Raw genomic sequence first — 10,716 nt, 5'->3', positions numbered from 1 at the left:
GCCTGTAGTCCCAGCTACTTAGGAGGCTGAGGCAAGAGAATTGCTTAAGCCCAAGAGTTGGAGGTTGCTGTGAGATGTGACGCCATAGCACTCTACCCAGGGCAACAGCTTGAGACTCTGTCTCCAAAAAAAAAGGTAGGCAGGCATTGTGACAGGCCCCTGAAATCCCAGCTACTTGGGACGCTGAGGCAAGAGACTCACTTAAGACCAAGAGTTAAGAGGTTGCTGTGAGTTATGACACCATAGCATTCTACCCAGGGTGATATAGTGACACTCTATGTCAAAAAAAATAAAAAGAAAAAAAAGAATAAAGTGTGAAAATGATGCCACAGGGTGATGCCTGTGGCTCAGTGGGAAGGGCACCAGCCCCATATACTGAGGGTGGCAGGTTCAAACCTGGCCCCGGCCAAACTGCAACAACAACAACCACCAAAACAAACAAACAAACAAAAAAATAGCCAGAGAACTGCCTAAGCCCAGGAGTGGGATGCCACAGCACTCTACCGAGGGTGACAAAGTAAGACACTGTCTCTAAAAATAAAATTCAGACAATAGACACATATCTATACTTAATGTCTAATAAAGGCAACTCTCACTCTGAAAAGAACACTAAATATTTCAGTCCCTTTCATCTCAACTTCTAATTTCTGCCTTGGAAATGTTCGGTTTCCTTCAAAGACAAAAATCTGGGACTTCTGATGGTCCCCAGCCTTCTTCTCTGAGCAGACTACACTGCCGGTTACAATAGTATCTAAGGCAGGGAACCAGAAACTGCCATCACTCATTCTCTACCCGTATGCAGAAGCAAGTTTCTTTTCTTTTTTTGAGACAGATCTTACTCTGTCAACCCTTGGTAGAGTCCCATGTTGTAGCTCACAGAAGCTCAAACTCCTGGGCTCATTCAATCCTCTTGCCTCAGCCTCCCGAGTAGCTGGGACTACAGGCACCTGCCACTTACTGGCTAATTTTTCTATTTTTAGTAGAGATGGGTCTTGCTCTTGCTCAGGCTAGCCTTGAACTCCTGAGCTCAAGCAATACTACCTACCCTGGCCTCTCAAAGTGCTGGGATTACAGGCATGAGCCACTGCACTGCTCCCGGCCAGAAACAATTACTACTTTTTTTTGAGACAGAGTCTCACTATGCCATCCTCAGTAGAGTGCCGTGGTGTCACAGCTCTCAGCAACCTCAAACTCTTGGGCTTAAGCCCTTCTCTTGCCTCAGCCTCCCAAGTAGCTGGGACTACAGGTGCCTGCCACAATGCTTGGCTATTTTTTTGTTGTTGTTGCAGTTGTCATTGCTGTTTAGCTGGCCAGGGCTGGGTTCCAATGGGCCAGGCTGGGTATATATGGCTGGCACCCTATCCACTGAGCTACAGGCACCGACAGAAATAAGTATTTCTAAAATTTATTACTGGACGGGTCAGTCAAGACAAAACAGCTTTCTGCAGGACACCAAACAATCATTCTTCTTTAATTAAAACCAAGGAGAATTTAGTGAAAGAACATGAAGCTGAAGGCTGACAGCAGCACTTCCAGATTTTTTAAACAATCAAGGTAATTTTTTGCATCTACGTTTTCAGTAAGTTTTAGAATAACAAACTTCACTTTTCTTTCATGCTACAAAAGCTTAAGACATTTCCTGTGTGAGATGGAGAAACCATACTATGGGGAAGAAGGAGTACTCCAATTCATGTAGTGACCTAACAAATGAGGATCCTGCACTGGGCCCACCAACATTATATTAATGCTTTTTAGACAATATTAATGTACATTTTCAGTAAATAAGAATTTAAGATAGAGTATCAGTTTCTTTTTCAGGTATACATTTCCAGCTCATAAATTTGATGACTTACTGAACAAATACCCAGAAAATACTACTACTGTAGGCCAGAGGCGGTGGCTCATGCCTATAATCCTGGCACTTGGGGAGGCCAAGGCAGGTGGATTGCTTGAGCTCGTGAGTTTGAGACCAGCCTAAGCAAAAAGGGAGACCATATCTCTACTAAAACATAGATAAACTGAGGCAAGAAGATCACTTGAGCCTGAGTTGGAGGTTGCTGTAAGCTATGATGCCACGGCACTCTACCCAGGGTGACAACTTGAGACTGTGTAAAGAAAAAAAAGAGAAAATACTACTATACATAAGACACAGTTCCAAGTAAGAATAATAAAGTATCTATAGCTGACTAAGAAATACAAATTCTGGCTCGGTGCCTGTGGCTCAAGCGGCTAAGGCACCAGCCACATACACCTAAGGTGGCAGGTTCGAATCCCCAGCCCGGCCCGCCAAACAACAAAAAATGGCCAGGCGTTGTGGCGGGCGCCTGTAGTCCCAGCTACTTGGGAGGCTGAGGCAGGAGACTCGCTTGAGCCCAGGAGTTGGAGGTTGCTGTGAGCGTGATGCCATGGCACTCTACCCAGGGGGATGGCTTGAGGCTCCGTCTCAAAAAAAAAAAAGAAATACAAATTCTGTAATAAAATTTTACTAAGAAACAAAGGGTGAAAACAATAGGTGAGACATTTGATACTATTAGAAAATGTAATGCAAACCCATGTATTTAGAACACCACTTCAGAGTATTAATTCCACAACTTTTGGCAAAACATATGTCAGCACTCTTCCACTATCATAAAGAAGAGTTCATAAGGGCAGTGCCTGTTGCTCAGTGGTTAGGGCATGGGCCCCATATACGGAGGGTGGCAGGTTCAAACCCGGCCCAGGCCAAACTTCAACAAAAAGTAGCCAGGCATTGTGGCAGGCGCCTGTAGACCCAGCTACTCAGGAGGTTGAGGCAAGAGAATCACCCTAAGCCCAGGAGTTGAAGGTTGCTATAAACTGTATAATGCCACAGCACTCTACCAAGGGTGATAAAATGAGATTCTGTCTCTCCAAAAAAAAAAAAGAGTGCATAAAATAAGCAAGGTGAAGCCAATAATAAACAAGAGCTGTGACAAAGTTAAAGAACATCAGAAACATAAGCCAAACAAATATACATGTTATAGTATTAAATTTGTATTGCCAATTTAGGGTCTACTTTGTGGTGGTAGTGTGTCTGTGAACAAAATGTTCTTATATTGATGGCCTTTTAGTTCTTATTTACTATTTTGATAGTAAAAGAGCCAATTCTTTTACAAGTACACTAAAAGAATAAAAAAGTTGATTCTCAATGATTTCACCATTTGATTATAAATGTTAGGACTAAAATTTTTTTTGAGACAAGGTCTGCTCTGTCATCTAAGCTAAAGTACAGTGATATCATCATAGCAACCTCAAACTCCTGGGCTTCAACAATTCTCCTCCCTTAGCCTCCAGAGTAGTTGGAACTACAGGCACACGCCACTATGCTCAGCTAATTTTTTTGCTTAATATAGAGATGGAGTCTTAAAATGTTGCCCAGGCCTCAAACTTAAAACTGCTGGCCTCAAGCAAACCTCCTATCTCAGTCTCCAAAAGTGCTTGGGATTACAGGTATGAGCCACTATGCTGGACCCCTATTAAATTCTAATGTTTGCTAACTAGAATGACTCCTTAATGCTTAACATCTGTCTTTTTTGACCACAAAGGGCCAATTCCTAAAACACTGGTCAGAATCAAAATTTGAAAATTAAGACAAGTCAAAAGGTATGCACAAAAGGGCCAATCCTAAACAATAAGCAGTGACAAGTGATTAAAACCATTGGACCAAGTTGCTAAGTTATAAGGAAGCTGCTGTTCATCTGGACCTTAGCCCAGAACACAAAAATTTAGAGACGAAACACTGATGGTTTAAAGGGAACAAGAGTTCCAAATTTGCTGCCTCATTCTTTTATCTGCAGAAGCTTCCTCTGATACTGCCTGTTTTTACTGAAATGGCCATAACCACACCGGAAAATTCAACAGGGCTCCAAGGCTCTCAGACAGGTGGAAATCTACTGATAGAAAAACACATGAAGAATATATTGAAAGCTAACTTGGATCAGAAATTACATGTTTTTTAGAACAAACAACCCAAGAGTTTGCCAAAAGGGACAACAAAGCATTTAAAAACCTCTCAAAATCCTTTAACATAACTAAAACAGAAAAGAAAATTATCTGAACTCTCCCGAGTTTAAGGCCCTTCCTTTGACAAAATGCAATTTTTTTTTCCTTCCACGACTCAGTTCCTTTAAGAACCACCACCTGCCCATGTTGCATTTTTTTCCTCAAGAAGGCATCTGCACTGCAGATCTCTGCATAAGGGGAGCTTGCCAGCCGGCTCCCACCAGCAGGCAGACGCATATACAATGGAAACTAAAGGAGGTCTGCAGCTTCCCTCCTAGTCTTTCACAGAAATGGGAAAAGGGGCTTCAACCAGCTCCTGCTTTGTCTGAATTCGCCCCCCTCCCTCCTTCTGCAGTAAACACCTCCTTTTGTTATACTGCTATCAACAACAGCCCACAGAAAACATGAAATCAAAACATGTTGATGGCTTGGCACCACTCTATTTATTATCTTCTAGAATATAAGCGACTGATTGCACGTCCCCACCCCCACGCAGTGCCAGTGAAGAGCAGGCTGTGTTGCAGATATAGCGACGGATCCATCTTGGACCATCCGCAGCTCCCTCCCAAATCTTTCCCAGAGCTATTTTCATCACGCCCCCTTCCACCTCGGAACCTAAGAAAAATCGAGCATTCATAAAGTCTAGCCTAAGACTGTAAAAGAAAGGTAGGGGGCCTACGTTGCTTCCATTAAACTTCCTCATGGGCAAGCTCCCCCCCCCCCAAATGTTCAGATGACTATTCTATGTGTTTGATTATGTCAACATCGGTCTGCAAACCTGCTATGCAACCCTTTCACCACCATCCCCTCAAAATCTTAACGAATCATTTCTCCCACGACCCACCTGCCCAATCCTCTCAACCTCGCTAATCCCCCACTAAATCACCCCGGTTCAGAGGAGGGCTTTCACCTCCCCGAACACAGTTCATCATATGCATCGAGCAATTCTCCATTTTACCCCACCCTCCCGCGGGCTAGTGTTTTTCCCCACCTGCCCAGTCTCGGCGTTAACACCCACTCTCCAGACTACCTCCCCGCCCCCAACTTGTTTTCCCCACACCCCGTTATTTCCTCACAGCTTGCACCACCTTATGTTTCCCTCCCCCTTTGCCCATTTTCCAAACGCTCGTCCCTCGGGGCTGAAGCCGTCAGCAGACCCGGGTAATTCGCCCTACCCCCGCGTCCTGATTTCCCCCCCAACTCCCGGACCCCTGCTCGACACCCCCTAGGGCGGGGGCTCCCCCGCGCGTCTCACCCGCACAGGAGGAACCGCAGCTCTTCGCCCCCAGGGTGGGGCAGGCTCCTGGGCTCCCGCCGCCGCCAGGCGCGGACGGCTCGGCCCCGGAGGACGACGACGAGATGGACGGGGACTGAGTGGCTGCCGACGGCTCCGCCATGGCTATGCGAGCAAGGGCGGGAGAAAGGTGAAGAGAGATATGGGGCGGAGGTGAGGGAGGGGAAATAGAATAATCAAGCAGGTAGCTCTTCCAAGTCCCCGCGCTCCGCCTGCTCCGAAGACAGACTCGGACAGACTGACTGACTCAGCCGAGCGCAGCGAGAGGGCGGGAGCGCGAGCGCGCACGCGCACAGACGCCCCGCGAGCGGGTGCCCAAGGGCAAAGAAGCGCAGGGCGCAGGCGCAAGAACTGCCTTTCAGAGCTCCATTAGGGAAGGAGGGGCAAAACTGGCCTCCCGCCGCGCCCCGCGCGCTGCCGGGGTGGGGCACGCCCCTCGGGGACCAGACGCGAGGGAGTGGCTGAGCACCAAGCCCCGCCCACTGCGGCTGACGCGAGGGACTGCGGGCTAGTATTTCGCTTAGAGCTCTTTACGTAAGTGTTTTCGGAAGGCGGTTTATGTATTTTTAACGACAGAAATTTCTTTGTGCTTTCGTTAGGTGGAAACTTCCCCATAAATGCCAGAGTCGATGTCTTTCGGTTGATGCGTTCCCACCTGTGATTCCAATAAAAGATGAAAACCACAGCGTAGAGCAGGCCCACGCTGCAAGGTGCTTTGGTAACTTAACTGAATGTGTCGTAATATCTCCTCACCCGGAGGCAGACATGGCACGGGCCCCCCATTTCGTAGGTGGAGAAACCTGCTGTGCAGAATGAAAGACTAGTCATTCCAATCACGTTGCAATACAGTCGCAGAACTTGCTTCATATTCTTATCTGGTTACTGTTGCCAGGGGGTCCAACCTCGGGTCTTAAGGTTGTCTTTTCCTCGAAATAGACTCTGAGATAGAGAAGCACTGTTTGGAGGAAAAAAATACTGAGCTGCTGAAGGGAAAAAACCCAGGAGATAAGAACATCCTCGTTGTGATTATGAGGGAGGATGATAAAATGAAGTATTCAAAATTCAGAATAAGGCCAGAAGCAGCTACCTAGAGGCTGAAGGGAGAGGATCCCTTGAGCCCCGGAATTAAATTCAGCTTGGACAACATAGGAGAGACCCCCGCCTCCACTCCTCCACCTCCATCTCTTAAAAAAAAAAAAAAGATAAACAAATTCAGAATAAAGCACAAAATACATATAATTGGATTATATTCATGGCCCAAATGAGGTCTTTAGCAGCATAAATACTTGAAACCAGACATCCAACTTACATTGGATTTTATTCATTTTTTGCTTCTCCTGGGTTGGCTTGCCAAATTTAAAGCCTCCTTACAATAGGTTAAATATTTGTAAGGTACACAAATTTTTTTAAAAGGGGAGTATGTCCTGGAAATAATAAAAATCAAGACTGTAGGCTTTGTTATTGCTAAAGCAGCAATCGATGACCCAAAGCACAATTGCAGAATCAACAAATCCTGTAAAGATGCAACCTCATGCGGGGGAGGTTGTCAGCTAGAATGCCACAAAGTGGAAAAGCGATCTGAGATCTTCTAGAATAGGCTGTAGACAACATCTGCCCTTGTCAGTTTTTAAGGTCAGATAAAGCAGGGACAACTCCTGGCCCTTGGAACACTCTGAAAAAGGCACAGAAGAATATTTCCCAAAATAACTTCGTGGCAAATATCTTATTCTACCACTTACAGCATCAGCTGATAATGCAGCAAACTGTCCCTTAGATGACAAAGGGAAATAGTAGCTGATCTGATAACCATGCCAGTTACCTACCCATTCTATAAATGCATGTTTTTAAAATATCTGTATAATTAAGTGCTAAGGAAATAAATTATACAAGGGCGGCACCTGCAGCTCAGTGGGTAGGGTGCCAGCCACATACACACCGAGGCTGGTGTGTTTGAACCTGGCCCAGGCCAGCTAACATAGCAATGACAACTGCAACAACAAAAAATAGCCGGGCATTGTGGCAGGCTACTTGGGAGGTTGAGGCAAGAGAATCTCTTGAGCCCAAGAGTTTGAGGTTGCTACGAGATATGATGCCATGGCCCTCTATCTAAGGTGACAGCTTGAGACTCTGTCTCAAAAAAAAAAAAAAAGGAAGAAAGAAAGAAAAGAAATGTTGCAGGTACCTAATTCTTTTTTTTTTTTTTGAGACGGAGCCTCAAGCTATCCCCCTGGGTAGAGTGCCATGGCATCATGCTCACAGCAACCTCCAACTCCTGGGCTCAAGCGAGTCTCCTGCCTCAGCCTCCCAAGTAGCTGGGACTACAGGCGCCTGCCACAGCGCCTGGTCATTTTTTGGTTGCAGCCATCATTGTTGTTTGGCGGGCCCGGGCTGGGGATTCGAACCTGCCACCTCAGGTGTATGTGGCTGGCGCCTTAGCCGCTTGAGCCATAGGCGCCGAGCCCAGGTACCTAATTCTAATAGCACTTTTTAGAATCTGGAGACTCCAGCTGGAAAGGAAGCCCATTTCCCTAATATTTAGAGGTAGAAAAAAGAAGTTTAAAATCAAGACATTCATGTGGTCTTGCTGGTCTCTTCAGACCTTTTAGATAATTTTTTACATAGGAAGACTTTGTGAGTGGTCTAATTTCTGAAGCTGTCTTTCCTTTCTGCTTTCTCTTGGTGCTGTACCAGTGAACATTCCTGAGATTGATTCTGCTCTGAATGTTTGCTTACTTGTATATATGATTCATTCCATGAATGTTTACTGATCACCTGTGTGTATAACGTAATCCTGGGAACTTTGGAGGGACCCCCCCAAATATGTTTGTCTTAATTTCAGTGAGTTAATAAGCTAGTTGGTGGATAGAACTCATATAAAGTTAAATAATACAAATTAAATAGCAACCCCAAACAACCCCAAATAACATAAAACCATGGTGTTCCTAGATGACTAGGAGTTTGGAGTTACAGGGGGTCATTAAAGGCAGGAAAGAAGTAAACACAGGGGTTGCTTTTATACATGTATACAAAAAGGTACCATTGAGGGCAGATGAATCACACACACACAAAAGGACTTCTCCCCAGTCTAGCCCATGATGCAGTTCCATGCTGATGTGTCAAGCAGAATGTGCCCTAGATTTGATCCCGTCTTGCCCCTTCCCTCTGCAGGATGCCTCTGTGAACACATAGACTACACAACTATATGTGGTGGCTGTAAGGCTCAAAATTGTGACCGTGTGTCAGGTGTCTTGGATGTTGGTTACACCAAGTTGGCTGGATCTTGAATTGGCGCAAGAGGGAAGATATGTTGGGACCAGAGTGTGGAGAAGCTATAGTAGTGCACTAAATAACTGAGGCTGGGTCTGAGGAATAATGGGGATTCGGTGAATGTTTCTGGGCAGGGAAAGGCTCAGATGAGATTTTTAAAGTGCTCACTATAGAGTACCCAAATATATCTATTTCCTAGGAGTTCCATCAAATAACTTTTTTTGTCTGTTTGTTTTGAGATAGCGTCTTGCTCTGTTGCCCTGGGTTGAGTGCTGGGATGTCATAGCTCACAGCAACCTCAAACTCCTGGGCTCAAGTGAACCTCTTGCCTCAGCCTCCTTAGCAGCTGGAACTATAGGCGCAGGCCACCGTGCCCAGCTAATTTTTCTAGTTTTAGTAGAGATGGGTGGGGGGAGGTCACCCTGTTGCTCAGGCTGGTCTCAAACTCTGGAGCTCAGTCAATCCACCTGCCTCAGCCTCCCAGCACCTGGCCTATAGCAAACTTTTGCTGCTGAGGTACTATGCTAGGTCTCTTCTTCCTGTCTTTATAGGACTGGTGTTTATACAAATCATTTCCCACCTTGGCTTCTTTTTTTTTTCAGAGACAAAGTCCCTCTCTCTCTGTCAGCTAGGCTGGAGTACAATGGTGTGATCATACCTCACTGCAGCCTCAAACACCTGAGCTCCAGTGATTCTCCTACCTCAGCCTGATGAGTAGCTAGGACTGCAGGCACGTGCTACCACAGCCAGCTAAACATCTCAAGTTCTAAGCCATCCCATTACCTTATTTTTTCTTGACTTTTTTTTTTTTCTTGAGACAGAGCCTCAAGCTATGCCCCTGGGTAAAGTGCCATGGCATCACAGCTCACAGTAACCTTCAACTCCTGGACTCAAGTGAGTCTCCTGCCTCAGCCTCGCAAGTAGCTGGGACTACAGTCGCCCGCCACAACGCCCAGCCATTTTTTGGTTGCAGCCATCATTGTTGTTTGGTGGGCCCGGGCTGGGGATTCGAACCCGCCACCTTAGGTGTATGTGGCTGGCGCCTTAGCAGCTTGAGCCACAGGTGCCGAGCCATTTTTTCTTGACCTTAAAAAAGAAACTATATAATTAAAAAATTTTGACTACGAGGCCAGGCATGGTGGCTCATGGTGTAATCCTGGCACTCTGGGAGGCTGAGGCAGGTAGATCACTTGAGCTTATGAGTTCAAGACCAGCCTGAGCAAGAGTGAGACCCTATCACTCTAAAAAATTAGCTGGGTAATGCGGCGGGCACCTATAGTCCCAGCTACTTGGAGAGGCTGAGACAAGAGGATTGCTTGAGCCCAAGAGTTTAAGGTTGGTGTGAGCTTAAACACCACAACACTCTACCAAGGGTGATAAAGTGAGTCTTTGTCTCAAACAAACAAAAAAGAAATTGATTACATTCACAAGTCATATATATATATAATACACACAGATATATTGAAAAGTATATATGTACTATAAAATTTTCTCTTTTTTCATTCTTTTTTAAATTCTAGGATATAAACCATTAGGTTATATAATTTACACTTCACAGGTAAAAATTTATTTTTTTATTTTATTTTATTTTTGGAGACAGAGCCTCAAGATGTTACCCTGGGTAGAGTGCTGTGGCATCACAGCTCACAGCAACCTCTAACTCCTGGGCTTAAGCGATTCTCTTGTCTCTGCCTCCCAAGTAGCTGGGACTACAGGCACGTGCCACAGCACCCGGCTATTTTTGGTTGCAGCCATCATTGTTGTTTGGCGGGCCCAAGCTGGATTTGAACCCACCAGCTCAGGTGTATGTGGCTGGCGCCTTAGCTGCTTGAGCCACAGGCGCCATGCCTACAGGTAAAAATTAGAGTTGCAGTTGTGTCCTACATCTAGGTAATGGAGTGTACCATATATCCATGCATTGTGCCCATTGGGTGGGAAGCCACTGAACACCCTCCCCATCTTCTTGGAGGTTATTTTGTTTGTTTTTTTTGAGACAGAGTCTCACTCTCTTGCCTTAGGTAGAGTGCTATAACATCATCATAGCTAATAGCAACCTAAAACTCTCCAGCTCAAGCAATCCTCTTGCCTGAGTAGCTGGGACTACAGGCTTGTGCCACCATGCTGAGCTAATTTTT

At 45.7% G+C, this 10,716-nt stretch overlaps 1 protein-coding gene across 1 annotated transcript in view; it reads right to left on the bottom strand.

Annotated features, from left to right (window-relative positions):
- RTN3 (reticulon 3) overlaps positions 1-5,634 on the bottom strand; it is an 82,231-nt gene extending 76,597 nt beyond the window's left edge. Inside the window, exon 1 of the mRNA XM_003798580.3 lies at positions 5,276-5,634. Coding sequence (XP_003798628.1) covers positions 5,276-5,417 — 142 coding nt within the window. The 5' untranslated portion in view covers positions 5,418-5,634. The remainder of the gene's footprint in view (positions 1-5,275) is intronic.
- Positions 5,635-10,716: the final 5,082 nt, after the last annotated feature.

Source organism: Otolemur garnettii, unplaced genomic scaffold (genome assembly GCF_000181295.1).
Source record: "Otolemur garnettii isolate 467f Iridium unplaced genomic scaffold, OtoGar3 scaffold00140, whole genome shotgun sequence".
Taxonomy (NCBI): domain Eukaryota; kingdom Metazoa; phylum Chordata; class Mammalia; order Primates; family Galagidae; genus Otolemur; species Otolemur garnettii.
Note: the sequence above shows the minus strand (reverse complement) of the source record. Positions and strands in the feature narration are given on the sequence as shown.